Source organism: Mustela nivalis (assembly GCF_964662115.1).
Source record: "Mustela nivalis genome assembly, chromosome: 13".
NCBI lineage: Eukaryota > Metazoa > Chordata > Mammalia > Carnivora > Mustelidae > Mustela > Mustela nivalis.
In genome coordinates, this window is record NC_139032.1 from 73,666,298 (window position 1) to 73,687,468 (window position 21,171).

Sequence of the window (21,171 nt, forward strand, 5' to 3'; positions counted from 1 at the left end):
TGCGGGAGGAGCGGGGAGCCTGACGCTCCCGCCCAGCGGCCTCCCAGGTGGGAGGTGAAGAATGAGTGAATTTGGGATTCAAGACCGGGGCTCTAGGAAGACACACCAAGGAGCTGGGCCTGGGCTGGGAAGCCGTCTGTGGGTGACATTCGGCCCATGACTGGAGGGGGATCTTGAATCTGTGTCCCTCTGGGTCCCTTAATACAGGGAGCATGGAAAGAGGGAGGCCTCCTGAGATGGACGACAGCTGGCAGTTTGAGGCCCAGAGGTGCTCCTGGATACCTGTCCTGGGGGTGGGACCACAGCATTCCTTGGGTGACACTGACCTGCGGGCCAAGGCCCTATTCGCCACATCGCCATCTGCTTAGTTACTTAGTGGACTTTCCTCCAGCGATTTCCCTGTCCCTTGTGCCTGCCTCTTCCTTCTCCTCCTTCCAGGAGGTTCCACCTACAGGCTTCTGGACGAGGCAGCTGGCGGTGCTAGGGCAAGCTGCTTGGTCTCTGGGGCCGACCTTAACTCAAGTCTCACTTTTGTTCCCTCCAAGGTTCTTCAGAAGACCTGAAGTTCTGTGTGCTGTATCTAGCAGAGGTGAGTCCTTGCCTCTAGATCCACAGAGAGCTCTGTGGCCTGGCACTGGTGGGAAGACATTGGTCTGGGTGTAGTGCAGGGCTCTGGGGCCAGGCTCCGTAGCATCTCATACCGTGGTCCTGGGCAGGGTTGCTACCCTGTGAAATGGGGACAGCAGTCCCTGCCTCAGTGCCTCTCACCTCTGTGTGGAGGAGCAGTGGGCACAGAAGGGTCTAGAAGGGGGGATGCCTGGGTGGCTCAGTCAGTGAAGCGTCTGCCTCTGGCTCAGGTCATGATTTTGGGGTCCTAGGATCGAGCCTGTGTCAGACTCCCTGCTCAGCAGGGAGCCTGCGTCTTCCTCCCTCTGCCTGCTGCTCCCCCTGCTTGTGCACATGTGCTCACTCTCTCTCTCTCTGTCAAATAAATAAAAAAAATCTTTAAAAAGTGCCTAGAGAGGACAGAAGGACACTGTGATCCCCTACTCAGGAGACCCTGGTCTCCAGCACCTGGCCGAGTCATCGTGAGGGTGTGGCCTGATACCCATGCCTCACCTGATTTACTTGGTTAGAAGTCTCTCTCCTGGAGATTTCCCTGATTCTTGTGCCAGCCCTTCTTCCTCTTTTTCCAGGCAGTCCCACCCATGACCCCTCCTATAGCATCTTTTCAGTATTTTATTTTATTTTTAAAAGATTTTTATTTATTTATTTGACAGACAGAGATGACAAGAAGGTAGAGAGGCAGGCAGAGAGAGAGGGAGAAGCAGGCTCCCTCCTGAGCAGAGAGCCCAACTCCAGGCTCGATCCCAGCACCCTAGGATTATGACCCGAACGGAAGGCAGAGGCTCAATCCACTTAGCCACCCAGGCGCCCCTTGTCAGTATTTTAAAGGGATGGAAGGTAATTGCACCTTTACCTGGGCCCCCTAATGCAGGCTAAAGAAAACATTAAGCATCTGTGTTTGGGGCTGGAAGGATGCCCACTTAGTGTGACTGGTATTCCTGCTTGTCTCGGTCTGATCAGAAGCACATATGGGCCTTTGTTAAACAAAATCAGGCAAACCACTTACTGCCTGATATAGTTTGGGAGATCCCTATCGTCAGACCAAGGGTTTGATCACAGAAGTCTGTGGTGATGAAAAGGCTGAGAGCCACTGAGCCATCCAGACTCTTAAATTTTCAGCAGATTTTCTGTTCCCAGTCTCATGTCTGCTCCTAGGAGCAGGGGCAGTATCTGTTCCAAGCAAGGATTCATTAACCCCGTTTCTGTCCTCTGCTTCTGCTTACATCCGTCCCTCCTAACAGTCCTGAGAACTGGCCAGTCTTGTGGGACAAGACACTCTGGGTAGGGCATGGTCTACACTAGCTGGCCAAAAGGAATACACCCTTTTGAGAAGGAGTGTGTATGTCGCTTATGACTGAAAATCATTCATCTGGTTCCTGACCATGAAAAGAGGTGCAGGCCTCCGAGAAAGTCCCCTGTGGGGACCAGATGCCTGGGGGAGAAGACAGAGTTGACCAGTTAGCTTCATGGTAGGGCAGAGAGTTCCAAAGGGCAGTAGGCATTGTCCGAGCTGAGCTGGGGACCTTGGCTGCCCCCTGACCCGAGGGCCAAGAAGGCATTTGATGTCTCCCTCTGCCCCATGTTGGCACTCCTCTACCAGGCCCAGGAAGCAGCTGGCAGAGGCTCTGCAGAGCCAGTGGGGATTCAAGTCCATGGAGCTCTGCAAACAGCCTAGCAGCTGTGAACAAGGCTGGGGAAAGTCAGAGCTTTGGCCCCTCAGCCTTGCCCCTCTGGCTTCCAGTTCTCCCTGGCAGGGCCTGAGATGAAGCTTCAGGTTCTTTAATGCCGGGGAGAGCTTCCTGCCAGCTGGTTGGTGTGGCCCAGAGAAAAGCACTTCTGCTCATTGGCTTCCAGGGACCTGGGACCTCCCGGCTCTCCAAAGACTGCCAAAGGGTATTGATCCCCGGCCTTTTAGTTCAGTTAAAGTGCCAGGAGTTCTGAGCCAGAGGGGCTAGAAGATGCAAGCTCACAGGCAGCCAGAGGCCTCTCTTTTCTCCGTAGAAGCTGTGGGAAGAGGCACATCTGAAACAGGAAGCCAGGGTGCCTGCTTGTCCTTCTTGCCCTGCTGGTTTTGGATCCCAGGGGGAGCCCCAAACTCACGTCTTCATGGGACCTTCTGACAAGTGGTGTATCTTCATTGTCTAACACGCAGGTGGCTCCTGGAAAAGAAAGTGAGGCAAGAGAGTCAGGAGTTTGAAGGGTTTTCCGTGAAATCCAGAAAGCCTCAGTTGCCTGGCTGGCCCCAGCTTTGGGTATTTCCCCGCAGTAGGTCCTAGGTGGGATTGTCCTAGGCAGTGCTCGGCCTTGGGGCCTCTGTTCTCCTGGACAGGTGTCCCTCAGCCCCTGCAAAACCAGGGGACCAATACAGCCCCCTGCTATCTTGAGGGCACTGGGGTCCCTGGGACAAAGGGCATGTTGGTCAAGGACCGTTCGCTTAGAATCTGATCCCACGCTCCATTCATTGAAGAGTCTATGCTCTGGGGTTAGGAAGTCCTAGACTTGCATCTGGCTCTGCCGTTTCCTAACTGAGTGATCTGGGCAAGTCACATACGCTTCTCTGAAACAAGGCTGAAATAGGGCCTACCTGGCAGGGTTGTCGTAATGATTAAATGAGATTCAATAAGATACCCTGACCAAAGCACTTAGCACAGAGTCTGGCACACGGTGAGTGCTCCGTAAATGGGATTATTATTATTGTCAGCTTCATAACGGGGGGAGAGCTTTTCGTATTCATTTATTCTCCATTAGAGACATCACTAATGATTTATTGACCTTTTAAAAAGAAAGCTAAGAGGAATATCTCATGTTCCTTGTAATGTACACACAGAGTTATACAAATGTGGTCAGATTACAGGCTCTGGAGGAGGCAGAAGGCAGACTTTGACTCTCCTTTCCTGAGGTCTCCTGGGGCCGCTGACTTAGCCTCTCCAAGCCCCAGTGTTCTTGTCTGAAAAATGGTTAACAGCTGTGCCTTTCCTTCTTACCTGGGTCGTCAGATCATTAGAACTAAAAGAGAGGTTCATCAAGGCGAGTGAACAAACAGTAGCAGAAGGGGTTTTGGTTCCTACAAAGATAATACTGGTTCAAGAATGAGGAGGTAAGGCAAGACAGGGTTTTTAAGGAGGCCAGGAGGACCTGGGTTTCTGGTTGGTTTTGAGGATGTTTGAATGCAGAGGTCCAGGCCCAGTACTGCCCCATCAGGAGCCCTATCTCTGGGTGAGTGATGTGAGGATGCCTTCAAGGCTGCTTAGTGCCTCAGCCCTGGATTCTGGTATGTGAGGGCTCACATATGCAGTGGCATCAGAAGCACTGCCTTAAATCACATGGGGATTAAGAGAGAACATTCATATCGAGCCCTCAGGCAGGCAGTGGGGTCCCTGATTTGGATAGATGTATGCAGATGGGAGTTCAGCTTCCCTGGAGGGAGTTGGTTCTGTGCATTCTCTCTTTACCAGACCAGCCTCCAAAGCACCTAGAGAGGAACCTGGGGAACAAGGAGCCCCTCAGATGTTTGCCCATCTAGGACAGCCAACCCTGACCCTTGGCCAGGCCTGGGTTTAGGTCTTTGGTAGCTCAGAAGGCTTCTGGATTCCCTAGCCTTAGGAGGCTTTCCGCTTCAAGCTCTCAGGACCAGAGATTCAGCCTCAAACTCTCCTGCTGAATCAGGTCATATGGTCATCATCCCAGGCAGAGGGAAGTATGATTTTCTAAAAAGAGATTATCCACAGGGTAGGGAAGAGGAAGTGGTTCTTGTGGGTGTCAGTAAAATGGACAGAATCACAGCCTCTACCTGGCAAGGTTGTTGGAAGAAGGGCTGAGACCCCACTGGTGACGCACTTAGTGCTGTGAGGGGTATGGCATGTCGGGGGGTGTCTCAAGATGGGGACCCTGGCAGCCCTGTCACTGTGAGGGGAGGCTCTCCTTCTGTCTCGTAGGAAGGGGCCACTGTCCTTGAACACAGAGCAGTGTGGAATAATACGAAACGGTTCCAGCGAGCTCTGTAGCTGCTCTGAGAGCCGCTGCTGGCATTGCTCTTTAAAGGCCTTCATGCTCGGGTTGCTTAGGTCCCAGTCTGCAAAGAGGATCATTCCTGCCAGCCCTCAGCATCCCAGCAGCCTCTGAGGGGGCCTCCTGGGTTTGGGGGAATCAAATCTCAACGGGTGTTTCTGCAAGGCTCTGAGCCTTCCTTCTGCTGCTCACTGGCATTAAGAGGTGGAGGAGGCCCTCAGCCACTCCGAGCCTTGGTTTTCCTCTTCCTTGGATTGGGAGTAACCATCTAAGCCCTCTCTAGCTCTTCATGGGATTGTCAAGGTCAAAACAAGAGCATGGATGGGTGGGAAAATTCTCTTTAAAATGAGTTAGATAAAATGAATTGTTATTAAGGCAGAATTCCTGCTTTGGCACAGAAAGGGAAGAGGAGGTCTGGTTCTGGGAGATTAAGGGATTTGCTGAAGCCGAAATAGCTAGGTAAAGGCAGGGCCAGCTTTGTGGAGAAATGGCCTTTCTAAGCTGGAAAGGACCAGGGTCCTTGCCTCTCCCCTCACCTGGCAGGGGACCATGATGAGATGGAACACAAGGCCCTCGGGTCAGCTCCCGCCCTAGCTGGCTTCCCTCCGGGGAATCTTGAGGTCTTTTTTGCTGGGCTTGTCCTTCCCCTGCAGTGGGCTGGGGGTTCGGAGAAGTGGAGGAATCTGTTGTTAAGTGGGAGGATTTCCTCCCCATATCCGCCCAGTCCCTGAAGCTAAGGAGAGGCGATTTCTTCCCTCTGATGCATTTAGGAAGATCAGCTTCTGAGCACTTTGGGGCAGGAGAGGAGTGTCTGGTGCTCTGGGAACACTTAGCATGGGAGCCGACCCCGCCCCAAGAGTGGCGGCGGGGTAGTGGCAGAATTGAGACTGTTGCAATTGGTAGTTGATGTTGCTGGTAACCCTCTCAGCTCAGAGCCCTCACATGTGCTGTTCTTCTGCCTGGAACAGTTTCTCCCAAGCGCTTGCCTTGCTGGCCTTTAGTATTCCAGCCTTCACCCAAGAGCTGCCCCTGTAGAGAGGCCTTCTCTGACCACCAGGCTCAAGCAGCACCTCTCCCTTTGGGCCTTTTCCCAATTAGTAATGATATTATTTCATTGTTTATGGGTTTATTGTCTCTGCCCCAACCTGAGTGCCAGAGCTCAGTCTCTCTTATTTGCTTCTTCATATCCAGGACCTAGTAGAGTCCCTGACATGTAGCAGGCACTCAATAAATATCTATTAAATGAGCAAAGTGTGGCATGATAACAACGGTAGCTGCTGTCTGTTGAGGCCTCCGATTGTTCTCCTGACTTACCTGCTCACGAGCTCTGAGAGGGGGTGATGTCGTTACCACAGGCCTTCCCACTTGACAGCCTTTCCTGAGGTCCACAGGTAGGAAGTGGCAAAGCTGGAATTCAAGCCAGGCCTGTCCAACTGCAAAATGAGGAAGGACTACATAGAAACACTGTCTTTTTCTCAGTTCCAAGCCATCCAGCTCCTGCTCTCAGCTCCCTGGCTGAGCTCATGTAATCACAGCCCTGTGAGGTTATAATCAAATTCCAGTGGAGTCGGAAAGAGCCTGCAGTCCCCTGACCAGAGTGTTCTAGAGTGCATCATAGCCCTGGGCCTGCTCGGCTGCCTCCAAACCCACCCCCACCCTGCCCCCCCAACATGTTCCAGCTCCCCAAGGCCACCTCCCTGGGTCTCGGCAGTGCCCTGATGCTTGTGCCAAAGCTGGCCTGGCTTTGACCTCATCCCGGAAGTCTCTCCAGGAGCCAGAGCTTACTGAGGCCATTACTTGCCAAGGACTGTGCTGGGTCCAGATGGAAAAGGCCTTCCTGGAAGGATTTTCTAGTCTAGTTGGGGGGATGAGATGGCACTTGACGATGTTAGATGGCAAAGCGGGATGGGAATGACAGCAGTGGCCGTGCTGGTGTCTGTCCTTGCACTTGGCTGGGTTGAAAGACCCCAGGTCGGGTCGGACCCAGCTCCTGTGCCAGGCACTGGTGTGGCCACGTGACTATGTCTGCCAAAGACTTCCTGAAGGGACCTGAGTTTCTGTTTGAGTTCTGTTGTTATATCTGTCCAACTGCCCATCTAACCTGGGCTTTGTGATCAGATCCTGCGCCACGATCGGGGGGAGGGGGGCTTTGTGAGCGGGAGGTGGGGTCCTGACTCCACAGGGTATCAGAGGGCTGGAGACCTTGGCCCTCTGGGTCCCCCATGTGTTTCCCCAGCTGCCGCCTTGTGCTGCCTGTCCCCGGGGGTGACCTCACCATTTCTGTCCTGTGGCTCTCCACAGGCCTCCACTGTGTTGGGAACTAACGCCTCCCCCCACACACAACCCGCGGGCACACACCGCGCGCTCGCCAGCTGGCCCCCGATCCAGCTTCCCTGCTCCTCGGGCTGCCTCGATGTCACTGGGGATTAGTGTGCATTTGTGGCTTTTAGCTGGCCCTCCCCTCCCTGCTGCAGCCTCACCCTCTGGAATCCGGGGACGGGCTTGGGCCTGGGAGCCCCCGAACCAGGGAGCAGCCCTGACCATTCTCTCCTCTGTTTGCCCTGACGTCAGAAGGCAGAGTGCTTATTCACTTTGGAAGCGCACTCACAGGAGCAGAAGAAGAGAGTGTGCTGGTGCCTGTCAGAGAACATCGCTAAGCAGCAACAGCTCATGGCTTCACCCCCGGAGCGCAAGGTAAGGGCCTTGCTGGCGGCCGTGGCCCTGGCTGCCTGGCCTCCCCTCCCTAGCTCAGACCCTCAAGCCTCTGCATTGAGCCTGGGACCAGCTCCAGCTTAGGACTTGGACTTGAGCAACAAGCTCTTGGCAGGGAGGCCGGTGCTTGAATTTCTCTCCCTCTTGGCATGTCACGGGGTCCACTGAGTGGATTCCGCTTGGCTCAGGTAGAGCAACGGCGCCTAAGGGAGCATGGCCATCGCTTCTCGGCTCCATTAGATGGTTTGCCTCTGGCCAGGTTGAATTGGGGTTGGCCTTCTGCTGCCGCCTAGCAGGGAAGCCCCCTCTGCCACGGGGTAGGTCGTGCCTAGGGGTAGTGCACTGAATGTTTGATGCTGGCCAAGGGCTGGTACCATTGGGAGGCGATGTCCACAGTGGAAGCTGTTCTGGTTTGATGCAGGCCCTGGCCAAGTGGAGCCGAGTAGAGTTGGCTGGGGATGAGGGGCCCGCCAGCTGGAGCATTGGGGAAGATTAGAGCCTCCCTGCTGGGGCTGACTAGAGATGGGTGCCCCAAAGCCGGTCCAGTGCCTGTGGAGGGGATGGGAGCCAGGTCATGGCCTTCCTCTTTGTCAGCCGGAGGCCAGCCACCGGGCACAGATGTATTTCCCCTTTGTGAATCACGCAGGTGACTTCTCTCTACTAAAAGTGTTGGCCATTTGGGGGTTTGGTGTGGTTGGCTGCGGAAGGATCTGAGTGGGTGGTCCGCTGGCTCGGGGCGAGAGGATGAGCCAGTAAAGCTGGCGGCTGGGTCTTCTTCCCCATGCGTTTGGCGGACTCACGGCGGGGGCTACCGGGACGGGCCTACTGTGGACAGGGGGCTTCTGGGCAGCCACGCCTGGTGTGGCGACAGATAGCAGCCCCACGGCTATTCCCTCATGAAGGGAGTAACAGTCTGAGAATTTGGTCGTCTCAGACTTAGAAGTTATTTTGTTTTATACCAGCCAGAGACAAGAGTAACTTGATGAAGGGGGACAGTGGGAAGAGCATGGACTTCGACTCACGCTCTGCCACTGGCTGACAAGTCACTTGACCTTGGGCAAGTCTCGCTACTGCTCAACGCTTTGGTGTCCCCATCTGGGAACAACAGTTCCTCCTTCAAAGGGTTGCTGGGAGAGGGAAATGAGATGGTACAGATGCAGTTCCTGGCACAGTGCCTGGCACGCGGTGGACGCTTGCTCAACCACAGCGGTGGGGACTGCACTGCCGTGCTCCCCACCCCAGCCAGCTCCTTGTTGCTACTCTCCCATTGTCAGGCTCTTCTGCTGATCCGAGACCTGTCGATGACGCTGTAGGCTGCCTGGTATCCTTGATCCCGGCTTGGTCATGGTCAGAAACCAGGCCATTCTCTGCACTGGGGCAGTCCCTGGGATGATTCATGGTTGAACTCATGCCCTCCTCCCCCAGCTTTCTTATATTTTGGGTTTAGCTCCTTCTGGTGGGTGACGGGGAAGAATTCTTTCTGCCTCAACTTCAGTGTTTGCAGACAGTGTGTTGACAACTGTCTTCTCGGTGCCTGGGGTGGTCTCTCCATCTCCGGTTGGGAGGGCAGTGTGAGTGGCTGAAGGTAGTCCGAGTTTCCGAGACAGGCTCTGGGCCCTGCCGGCTGTGGATTTGGCTGGTGGACACTGGAAGGACCCCAGAGTTTAGGGCCCAGCTTTTGGGCCATGCCAAGACCTATGGGTGCCCTGGGCTGGCAACAGTTAGAAAACTTTTCAAATCAAAACTCTTTAAATGTGTGTTTACTGGAGCAGCTGTGTGTTGGGGGGAGAAGGGTAAAGAAAGAGCACTGGGACAACCTCAGAACTGCCCCCTTGCCTGAGAACTAAACCCTGCAGTAGCCCTGCACAACCCATGCCCATCATCCTAAGAAGGGAGTTATGGAAGCACCTTCTGTTAGGCAGGAAGCCCCCTTGGGGTCTCAGGCCCAACCTTCCCCACCACACACACTTGAAGAGTCTTAGCAACTTACTCCTTCTGGTCCATTACAAAAAGCTCCCCGAGAAAAATTCTGATAAATATGATTTTCTCCAGGCCAATGGAGTTCCAGGAGCACTCTACCAACCTTAACAACTTGGCCTGGTGGCCATCCAGCCGGCCCACTAGTCAACCACCTGCACTCAGGTCCACCAGGTCCTGGCAGCCTCAGAGGTGACCAGGAACATCTTTGCCAAGGGCTAGGCTACAGCCTTTCTGCTAAGGTTGCTGACCTCCAGGGAGAGAGAAGAGGGAAGGCCAGGCAGAGCTTAGGCCCCAGCTTCTTGCTTTTCAGGCAGAAAGAGTCCTGCTTGATTCATTTGTCCTGAGTAGCATGCCTTTATTTATTTATTTATTTTAAATGCCTTTTCTTTATTCTTTCTGAGAATGCTCCGCCTTCCGCCTTCCTCAGCAAAAGGGCAGCCTTTGCCCAGGCTGCTCCCTGCCCCACCCCAGATGCCTCTCTGGGGAGAGAAGGGTTTGCAGGGGGTACTCCCCGGAGTCCCATGCTGCCCCTTCTCCACCCTGTTCAACTGTGTTTGCTGATCCCTTGGAAGGGGGGGACCCTTCATACACCTCAAGGAACATGAAGTTCTTCCCAAGCTTGTAAACCATAAATGGGACGTCCTGAACATGAAATGCTTGTTGGGAAAGGCAGAGGGCGGTGGAAGAAGATGGATTCCAAGAACAACAGAGAGACCAATGGGCCACCACCTGTGTGTGACCTCTGCAGCAGTTTCCTCAGTGGTCCTCCTTGTGCATTGGTCAGGTGGCTCTTTCTAGCTCTTTGAACTTTGGGATGGTCTTGAAAGCTTCCCAGGGAAGATTATCATGGAGGGCCTGGGAGTATGCAGTCTCCATGAGGGAACCCTGCCCTATAGATTTCCATAGGACTGGATTGCCCATGAACTCTAATGCCTGTAGGGGCTGGGTCTGTTGGGGCAGTCACAGGCTTTCTGTGCTGTCCCTGGAGCACCTGTGGGTTGCAGCTGGGGTTGGGCCCCTCCACTGGGGCAGTGTGGACACAATGAGGCAGGCAGTGTCCAGCCTGTACCCCTTCTCTGGGGGCTCTTATGCCTTTCTCCAGCTCCCTTGGAGCTGCCTGTGGTTAGGGAAGAGGCTGCCCTGGGTCACCCATGTGAGCTCTCCTTCTTTCTGTACAATTAAGACCCAGCTTCCTTCTGCTCCCCACACCTCCTTTCTCATCAGAACTCTCCCTCCTTACTTCAGTATGGATTCCTAGAGGGAACCTGCCTTTCTTCTGCCTTGGATAACTTCCACTAGACTGCCCCCCATGGGGAGGGAAGCTGGGATGCTTCTAATTTAGAATAACTCACAGGTAGTCCTGCCTGGGGCCAACAGGGGCAAATAGGTGCATCTTTCTTTGGTTTTTCAATCAAACACACAAAACAGATGACTCCTCGGTGTCAGGAGTTAGGTTAGGTCCTTTGGGGTCCCAGAGATGGATGAGACCTGTCCTATGGAACTTTCCTTTCACTGGGCAGAGGTGACTAGGAATGGCAAGCCACAGTTTAAAGGTGAGCCTGTTGGGGTCCTGAGAGCCATCTGGTGGGGTCCAGGCCGCACATTCAGCATCCACTTTGGGAACCTCCTCTGAGCCCCCGCCACACACACAGCACGGGCCTGGGCCAGGGGAAGCCTCTGAGGAGAGCAGGCTGCTGATGGCCATCAGGTAGGAGAGGGGTGCAGGGCAGCAGGAACAGCTCCGTTCTCGGGGTGCACCCCGGACTCCACGGTGGGAATGCACAGATGGATCCGCCACGCTCTTGCCTTGCAAGATCGCAGTCCAGGGGCAGAGACAGATATGCCAACAGACTGCTCAGAAGTAATCCTGCAAGTGATATGGGAGGCGTAAACTCTGACCACCCTATGAGCTCAGGAGAGGCATCGAGCCTCGCTGAGACTCAGTGTTTTCGTCAGGAAAGTGGACGGATTGACGGGGTTCTCAGGACGATTAAGCTCGTGTCATGTGCACACAAGAAGAGCTGTGAACTAGCCGCTCTTGTTCTCACTTGAAAGCTATGTTTATATAGGAAGATTCGTCTAGTGGCCTTGCTTATTGAAGCTGAACGCTGCTGCTCTGAGCACATGGGATGCGTGCTCCAGGTCACTGCCTGCTAACCAGCTGCTGTATTTTGGGGCCCAGGCAGGGAAACTGAGGCCTCCCGAGTCTCCTCTGGCTCTGAGCCTTCTCCCAGATGGGACGCCTTGTCATCTCCACTGGTCAGCTAGAGGAGGGACCAGGGAGATGCCAGGGTCTGTCCAAGCACCTTAGGAAGGAACAGGGGCAGGTCTTGGAGACAGGCAGCCCTGGCCTGAGTAGGCAGCGAGCTAATTCCAGTTCTGTCTGGTTCCACAGAAACTCCACCCCTATGGCTCCCTCCAGCAGGAGATGGGGGCGGCCAACTCAACCAATGCTACCCAGGATAGAAGCTTTACCTCATCAGGACAGACTCTGATTGGCTGAGCAAACCCAAGGGCGGGACTCTGCTTCTGGCAACTTAACCCTTTCTTGGGCATCCCCTACCACACAGTAACCTCACCTCAACTGGACCCAAAACGGAGGACCAAGATGGTGGGCCTAGGGTCATCTGAAGGGAGTGGCCCCACGGGTGTGTGTGTGGACTTGCTTCAGAAGGACCACAGTGGTGTGAGAAGCTCTGTGGGCACGTGCCAACTGGCATCAGAAAGTCCCAGAGGGAGAGGACTCCCAACTTTTTCTCTACGACGAGAAAGGAGAAGAAAGAGCATCTGGGCTTCCCGTGGTGCTGGTGCCTCCTTTGGGGGCAAAGGAGAGGTTGGCGGAGGTCAGCCCTACTGGAGAGCAATGTCATCAGCCTCCGCTGCCAGAAGACGTCTTGACGCAATCACTTCTTCATCTGTTCTCATTCATTCACTCCTTCATCCGGCAGATATTTGGGGGCCATCTACTTTATGCCAGGCTCTAGGCTAGGACCTGGGGATTCTGTGGAGAAGGAGGTGGATATGGTCTCTGCTCTTATCAAGATACCAGTCCTAGAAGGGGAGTGAGCGTTAAATAGATACACAGACACACACACACACACGCATGCACACACATGCGTGCACAAGATGACAAACTGATCATCCATGAAGAAAAGGATTCCCTTAAGAGAGAATATTATTTAGATTGCTATGGGGGGTGGGGTCAGTGGGTAAGGATAATAACTTTTAAGTTGAGACCTGCAGGCCAGAAAGGAGTTAGCCAGTCAAGGATTTTGGAAGCAGTGTTCCAGGCAAATGGAACAGCCTGGGGACAGTACCTGAGACGGGAAAGACCTTGGCCTGCTGGGGCCGGCAAAGGCTAGTGTGGCGGGAGCTGCGTGACGAGGCAGACCAGGAGGGTGGGTGGGGCCAGATCACGCAGGGCCATGGTGGTTAATGTTTTGCTGATGTCACTCTAGATACAGGGGGAAGCCACTGAAGGCTTTCAAGAGAGGGACAGGCTCAGGTAGAAGAGCCTGAGAGCAGAGAGCCCAAGGAGGCACCCAAAGTGGTGTAAAGGGATCAGTTAAGGGGTCCGTTCAGTCTTCTGGGTGAAGAGCTGTGGTGGTGTGTCCTGGATAGTCTGGGGAGGTAGATATGTAACTTTCCAGACCTTGGGATACAGTGGAGGCTCTGGGCAGAGAGGAGAGAATTCCCTGGCCCCCATCCGCCTTTGTTCTCCTCCACTTTGTCTTGTTCTCTCAGTGATGCAAGTGAGCCCTGGAGCCTTCCTCACAGAGCCTCCTCCTGGCTGGGCCTGGGTGGGCAAAGTGCTGAGTTCTAGCAATGGCCGTGGAAGGTGGGAACAGCTGGGGCTTCGCCTGGCCCAGGTGGGAAGGTTCACAGCCCCCAGGCCTCAGTAGAGATTGCCCATCCTGTGCTGAATGGTCCAACAGGAAGTTGGGACACAGTCCTCTAGAAACAGATTTGGTTTGCTTTCTGCAGAGCTCCCAAGGTTCAGGGACTGGGGCTAGGTGTGGCTCAGCTAAAGGAAGACCAGTTGGGGGTGAGTGATTAGAGCTCAGCCTGGTCACGGCCTGGAGCTCAGGCTTGTACAGCTCTCCTACCCTTCTCTAACTGCCAAGACCTAGAGGGAGGGAAGTCAGAGGTCACAGGTCTGAGTAATACAGGTCGGACACAAAAGGTATATGTAGGACCACAATCACTTGCATAGAAAAACGGGATCAAAGAAGCTGGAGAGATGGCTCAGGCCAGAGAAGCCCCTGGACTTTGGATGGTCTCTGCGTCATGTCCTGTAAGAGCTCAGTGTCTTTAGAGAGGGCTCTTGTGCCTGGTGAGGTTGTTTAGCTGCCGTGGCCACTTGAACTCTACGAAGGATGGTCCAGAAGGGAATGCTATGTCCCTCACCTCCCATGTAGGCAAGATCAGACACTTCTTGAAGAGGGGATGGCATGTATCTGCCAGTGACCGTGCCGATGTCCCAGCCCAGCAGGGGAACAGGCTGGGCCTTGCGGCCTGGCGATACCCGTGTCTGGGGGCCTAGACTCCGCCTGCAGGGTTCATTCTGAGAGGCTGAGCAGCTGCCTCAGCAGAGACAGCAAGCTGCACTTGGATTTCATTTGATTCCCTTATAAAATAACATTAAGGGGAATGCGAGGCCCGGGAGGATCGCCTGTCTGGAAAGGCAGCAAGCTCGACTCCCTAGGACCTGGTGACCAACCTCCGCCCCACCCCCCCCAGACTGTTGCCGAGGACAGGAGCTCTGGCCACCGGGAAATGGAGAATCAGAACACAACACGGAGCCCTGGGGACAGGGCTTTCCTCCCAGCTTGTCCCCGACAACCTGCTGACTTGACTGGTGCTCCCGTTGGGGTCCTAGGCCCAGCCAGCCGCTGGGGGAGCAAACATCAGCTCCTGGAGGGCCCGGGCCCGTCCATCTGGGGACCGTGGGGAGCCACAGCACTACTGAGGCTCTGCCTCTCAGATGGATGAAACAATGCCCTGGGCTCCACGGGCTCGAGAAGATGAGATAGGACGGAGCAGCTGCCGCTCTTCAGTGTCCCTGGCCGTCCCAGCCCGGGATGATGGACATGCCATGGAAATGGCATCTGAGAGTCATAATCACGGGAAACACGGCTGGGCCCCGCCCTCCACATAAATCATGCTAAGAAGCCTACACAATGGTCTCTTTCCTGATGGTCCAATTGTCTTCGTTTGGTGTCTGGGGCCTGGGAGCCGGGAGGATGGGAGCAAACCATTTATTGTTAAAAAGGCCATCTGTGCGATTTGAATACAAAGTGATCCTTTAAGTTCTCCTCACACCCTCGGATCCCGTGTTTTCTGAGTTCTCAGGCGCTGGGTCTTTTGAAACTGTCTCTCCTGGAAGGAGCCATGCCGGGTCTCTGCTGGCCTGGCCTTTTGACCCTTTGGGAGCTGGGACCTGTTGGAAATAAGGACATTTCTTTATGTATGTCTTGTCTGTTTATTTTTTTTATCTTTTATTTAAACATTTTTCATCCACCAAAGCCCGCCTTTCTCACACAGCCCCAGGTGGGGTTTGCAGAGTGAGGGTGGAGGCCGTCTCTGGGAGGGTTCCTCACAGGGACAGCGGGGCCTTCCAGGGTGGCAGCCAGGGTCCCCAGGCATTATCTCCCCAGACCACCAGCAGCCTCGCTGTACGGGTAAAAGGGCCTGGGACTCGAGACGTTAAATGATTTATCCCAGATCACACAGCTAGCAAGACAAGCCAGGGCCTTTCCATCCGACCCACTGCTCATCCCAGATGCAGAGGCTTGCTCTTTGCGGGCGGAAGCAGGGAAATCAATCATCTACTTCCGGGAGAGGCAGGAGGATGATATCGTGCATGTGAAAGCCGAGGCCCTTTCAGCTCTAGAGGAGATGCCTTAGGATAAATGAATCTTATTCTCCGCACAGTGGAGACTAAGCTCCCAGAGCTCACGTGTCCAAGGGGTAGCCCAGAAAAGCGCAAGAGCTTCACACCAGATTTGATATGAAGGACAAGGGAGAGTTCCTGAAGGCAGGCTGTGAGGGGGCGCTGGAATGGTCGCTGAACGGCCCTTTCCCTTTCGACTCTGGCATTCTAGAGGATCAGCCGACACAGTACTGGGTACCCAGCAGCAATGGAACTGAGGCCAAAGGCAGAAGGGGATAGCTACAGGTTTAGGACCTGAGTCCTGGAAATAGGCCTTTGGCCCGAGCCCCATCAAGGGCAGGGAGAGAGTCGGCTCTGCACTCTGGGCCCAGATTTTGCTAATTGACTAGTTCTAAATCTCAACCCCAAGTGACTGGGAATCAGCTGGACTGGATTTCAGACATTCCCCTGAGGAAGCAGGCTCTTTTCCCTAAATGGCTCAAGTGTTTTCCAATCTCTGCAGCCTTCTCCTCTCCCCTGCTTGCTGCCCATCTGGCTCTGGACAGACTGCCAGCTTCGCCATCTTGCCCTTCTCCTCTGCCACGGTGGTCTTCTTGCTTTACCCCCCCCCTTTTATTTAAAGATTTTATTTATTTATTTGACAGACAGAAATCACAAGTAGGCAGAGAGGCAGGCACAGAGAGAGGGGGAGGCAGGCTCCCTACTGAGCAGAGAGCCCGATATGGGGCTCGATCCCAGGACCTGAGCCGAAGGCAGAGGCTTAAACCCACTGAGCCACCGAGGCGCCCCCTTGTTTTAGCTCTTAAGGAAGACAGCACAACCTGACCCTCCATACTGTCTTGACCTTATCTTCCCTCAAGCCTTTCTCTGAACAGGGCCACCATCCTGTCCTTGTTCACAGATCCTTGGCTTAAGGGCAGAATGATAACATGGGGTGGTCGGGTGAGTATGTACACTATGACCTGTGTTGTCTCTTTAATCCGGCCCTCATGAGGTTCACTATCCCTGTTACACATCTACTCTCCTTACACCCAGCTGGTAGAGAAAGACGCTGAGTCTCAGAGAAGTTAAGAAACTTGCCCAAGGTCACACAGTGGGGGTGGCGAGGATTGGACTGTGGTGGCCCAGTGCCAGGGCCCCTTGGATTGCTCTGCATTACTGCTTTCCAGCCATCACAGACCAGCCAAGCTGCTTCAGACCGTGAGAGAGGCTGTTGTTAGAATAAAGGCCAGGTCTCCGCTCGGCTCTCAAGGCTCTCACTGGGTACCCTCTACTCTCATTGTGTGCCTCCAGTCTGACCACCCTGGATTATTTCAACCCTTCTCCGAACTCTGTGCATTCGTATTTCAGCCATTCCACCTATGGCTGCCTGCGCCTCTTTGCGGCCCCTGCAGTCCTCAACCTTTAGGGCTCAGCCCCTCTCCAGAGACACCATTCTCAGACGTGCATCAAAAGTGCATCAGAAGTCGTTGCTTCCTTCTCTGTGGCCCCATGGCATTCACCCTTAACAGTGCATTAGGCAGATATGTCTCTTCTGCAAGACTGTGAGCTCCTTGGCAGCCAGTAGCCGTCCTATCTTGTCTAATTCTTTTTCTGTTACTGTCCTATTCTCCTATTCTTGGTACGCACTCAGGAGATGTTGTAGAATTGAATTGGGTCCTATGGTTTGAGACTCTCATGTTCTAGAATTTAAATAAGGAAACTGAGTCTCAAACCAGGAAAGTGACCTGGCCATAGTCATGGGCAAGTAAGTGGTCAAGCCAAAACTCCTGACTGTCTTGGCTGAGAACTTTCTCTGTTGTGCCTCCATCTGGTGAGAGCAGAGCCTGGATCCCCACGTGTTTTACTAAACAATCTGGCCAAGTTCATTTCAGGGTCATGGATACTACAATAGTCTATGCTGACTCCTTGCATCCTCAGAGACAAAGGAGAACTGACCAGAGCTGCTCCCATGGTTCTCTTCCCCAGATTTGTGGGGCTCCCCTCTCACTGAAACTCTTGCCCTCAGAGAAAACCTGAATAGGATTCTGAAGATCTTAATTCAAATCCTGATGTTGCCGGTAACTCACTATGGACTTTGGGCAAATTACTCTCTCTCTCTGATTATCTGCTTCTTTACCAAGAAAAGTGAGACAGTTGAATCTAGATGAGCTCCAGGAGTCATCTTCAAAGCCTCAGAACTCTTAGTAGCAGGTTAAAGGGAGAAAGAAAACAGACAATTTGGTCTTCACATTGGAACAAGAGTGTATGCATGGTGGGTATATGCAAATGTGTGGCTAATATTCAATATTGGTTAATATTCACATTATTGTGTGGTTAATATTCATCATGTACTCACGATATACTTACAGATCTCATACTGGAAGGGATCCCTATCATAGGTACACAAATTATGAACATACTCCTGCCTCCTCTCACACAAAGGTGCCTCCTTCCAGACTGGCCCCCAAGAAGCCAGTACAAAGAGCTTCTAACCCCAAATCCTCACCTCTTCCTTTTTCCTTTCTACTCACAGACTCTTGTTTGAACTTCACATATATGTGTTCTTTAACCTTTCCCATGACTAGGTCTATGACCTATGCTGACTTTCAAGTGGAATTTGTGGTAATCAATACTCAGTACCTTTCGTTTCTCGTGTGGTCAGAAATCCTTCAGACTCTTCCCCAGAAGTCACCCCTGACATTTTTCATTGCCTTTAAAGTATATCTTCTTTCACTCAAACACTATTCCAGGTAAATTTCCCCAAACAGTGTCTTTCAAATGGGAATGACTTTCTCTGATAGCTTTCGGCTGTTGCTCCTCATGGAAGAACATTAAGGGTTAATTAAGTAGGCTAGCCCAAGAAGCTAACCACTATTTAAAACAGAGTTTTCAGTGGGAGAGTGCATTCTGAGACCTATCATCAACTCTCAGATAGACCTTGGGAACACAACTCAATACATACCCAAGAACCAATGAATACAGTGTTTATTTTATGAATGACTGGAGTTTTGATGGAACCACTGAACCTTTGAATGGGGAACTGAAAATTCTCCCTCCTCCCACCCAAGATGGGTTGATGAACAAGCTGATTTATAGAAACCAAGACCAAGAGAGGGGCAAGAACCTGGCCAAGGGCCAAGCAGTTGGTGTTAGAACTGAAACTAGGCCCCATAATAAGCTTCTAGTCCAGTGTCCCTCTTCTGTGACTTTTGAAGAGTCGGCTAGGTTGGGGGCAGGGGAGGGCACAGATGTCCTAGAGACACCCTCTTGTCTCACTCAGCTGTGTTGTCATTAGAAAAAGTCAGTCACCACTTTGGGCTGTAATGGAAATATTGAGAAACGGCCTGGCTAATGGTGTGGGGAGAGGTTGTCTAGTCGGCTGGCTGGTCTATAAATTCCTGGTGTGTTCCTGCTGGAGCATAATGAATGGGGCTGCTGTTCCACCTGGGGCTCTGAGCGTGGCAGGACTGGTGGAGATGCTCCCTGTGCTCTGTTCTAAAAATAGTGGTGGGAATGCAGCTGAGGGGAAGAGGAGGGGGGATCCTTTGGGAGCTGGGTGGGGCGCCTCCCCCCCTTCCTCTTCCTGCCAGGCTCTATGTGAGGAAGGGCCGTAGGTTCGGAGAATTTAGGTCTGGGAGGGTCCTGGAGCCATCATCCTTCACACCCTGTTCGCAAACAGAAGAGGAGGCCCCGCGGGAATGGACTGGCCAGCAGTGGCTGGGCCTAGGGAGAAGGTCTCCCCTGGCAGGCTCTTTTGCCCCTGCTGTTTCAGCAGGGAAGCTGCAGGCTTTGGGAGGCTTTCTCTCACTGCCTCTGGGTGTGCACAGAGCCTGGGAACTCCTGGGGCCGGATGTGGTTGGGCTTCCTGAGAGTCGCCCAGCAGGCGAGGAGTACCGGCCAGTCTGCCCAGAGCCATGACCTCTGCCAGTGGGCCTTCTAACGCCACGCCTTCCCTTTGCTGGTGTCCCCACCCTTGCTAACTTGTTCTTCTGTCGCCTCCTGGACAGTCTGCGGGGACGGCAGACAAGGGCCTACAGGACAGAGGGCCTACTAGCTCAGGACCTTTCTCTGCCCTTCCTCAGGAACAAGGACACCTAGCTAAGGTAGAGGCAGGGGCCTGGGCCCAAACCCAGTTTTGCTTCTCAGTAGCTGTGCAATTAGTGGTAGGTGTCATCTTTGTGTCTACCTGTATGTCTACCACCTACCTAATGTTAGGTGTCATCTGTGTGTCTACCTAGTGGTAGGTAGCATCAGTCAAATGAGATGAGGACCCCTATCTCGCTGGATTCTTGGGAGCACTTGAGGGGATGGGCTGTGTGAAGTCCTGGCATTCAGAAGGTACTCAGTCAGTCATGGTAGCTGTCCTGCACACAGACTTGACTTTCTGAACCCCTCTCCTTGGGGCTTCTACCAATGGAGGCATGACAGGTGTTGGTTTGTTTCTTAAAGGCAGTTGACTTCTGTCGTGTTGTTACAAAAGCGATTCGTGTTTATTATGATGAAAACATTTAATATAGTTGAAGCAGAAGAAGGAAATGAAGTTCACTTTTAATCCCAACACCCAGAGACAAACATTGTTAACATTTTGGGGTGTATCCTGTGAGGCATTTTTTTATACACATGAGTATCTACTTTGCAAATTGGGGTTACTGGTGCACACAACTTTCTAACTTGTTTCTTTTCTATTCAGCAATGTGTGGTGTATCCATATTTCCATATCAATAAATATTCTTCTACAGCATCATTTTTAGCATTTGGGGAATATTTCATTGTGTTTATCTAAATGATCTCCAGTAGTTCAACATGTAGTTTGTTTCCAATTTTTCTTTTCTTTTCTTTTTTTTTAAAGATTTATTTATTTGAGGGGCGCTTGGGTGGCTCAGTGGGTTAAAGCCTCTGCCTTCAGCTCAGGTCATGATCCCAGGGTCCTGGAATCGAACCCCGCATCGGGCTCTCTGCTCAGTGGGGAGCCTGCTTCCTCCTCTCTCTCTCTCTCCCTCTCTGCCTACTTGTGATCTCTGTCAAATAAATAAATAAATAAATAAATAAATATTCATAAACAAACATTCAAATAAATTTAAATAAATATTTAAATAGATATTTATTTATGAATGAATAAATAAATATTTATTTATTTATTTATTTATTTATTTGAGAAAGAGTGAGCACAAATGGGAGGAGGGGCAGAGGGAGAGGGAGAGAAAACCTCAAGCAGACTCCCCGATGAGCAGGGAGCCCAACGGAGGCTTGACCTCATGACCCATGAGATCATGACCTGAGCTAAAACCAAGAGCCTGGAGCCCAAACAACTGAGCCACCCAAGCACCCCTCCAACTTTTCATTGTTACAAAACCCCGAGATAAAAATACTTATAGGCATATCTTGGTATCCCCTGGCATCATCCAGTATACATGTTCGACCATCCACCAATATTTGTCGGATGAATTTTATGAGAATAAATTCCAGGTAGTAGAATTCCAAGCCAGAAAGTATGTATTTGTAAAAAAGCTTCTTGATAACTATTTCTAAATGACTCCCTGGAATGGCTGTACAGATTTATGATCTGTACTTTAAATATTTTATTTATTTACTTTATTTGGTGAGGGGGGGGAGAGTGAGAGAGAGTGCAGGAGCAGAGGGGAGGGGCAAATGGAGAGGGAGAGAATCTCAGGCCGACTCTGGGCTGAGTGTGGAGCCCAATGAAAGGCTTGATCTCAAGACCCTGAGGTCATGAGACCCTGAGCCACCCAGGTGCCCCTAAGTAGCCTCTTTTCGAGATATTATTTATATGTCATAGAATTCATTCATTCATTGTATTTTTTTGGTGTATCCCCCAGACTTTTGCAATAATCACCAAGAGGTGGACACTTAAGTGACTGAGCCATTCAGGCGCCCCAGGACTTTCCCTTTTTAGCACAGAAAGTCCTGCTTGTTGAGAAACCCCTTTTGTCCCAAGCAAACTGAGAGTC

General features: G+C 52.5%; 1 protein-coding gene across 7 annotated transcripts in view; it reads left to right on the forward strand.

The window, feature by feature from the left end:
* The window catches only part of RGS3 (regulator of G protein signaling 3), a 132,600-nt gene that overhangs the window by 70,881 nt on the left and 40,548 nt on the right, over positions 1-21,171 (forward strand). For 4 of the 7 annotated variants that reach the window (XM_082697060.1, XM_082697054.1, XM_082697059.1 and 1 more), the window contains 2 exons: positions 546-589; positions 7,207-7,329. In XM_082697060.1, the coding sequence (XP_082553186.1) occupies positions 546-589; positions 7,207-7,329 (167 nt within the window). Of the gene's footprint in view, positions 1-545; positions 590-7,206; positions 7,330-11,722; positions 19,947-21,171 lie in introns of those variants that run through there. The other 3 variants (XM_082697062.1, XM_082697063.1, XM_082697056.1) reach the window with 1 other exon arrangement.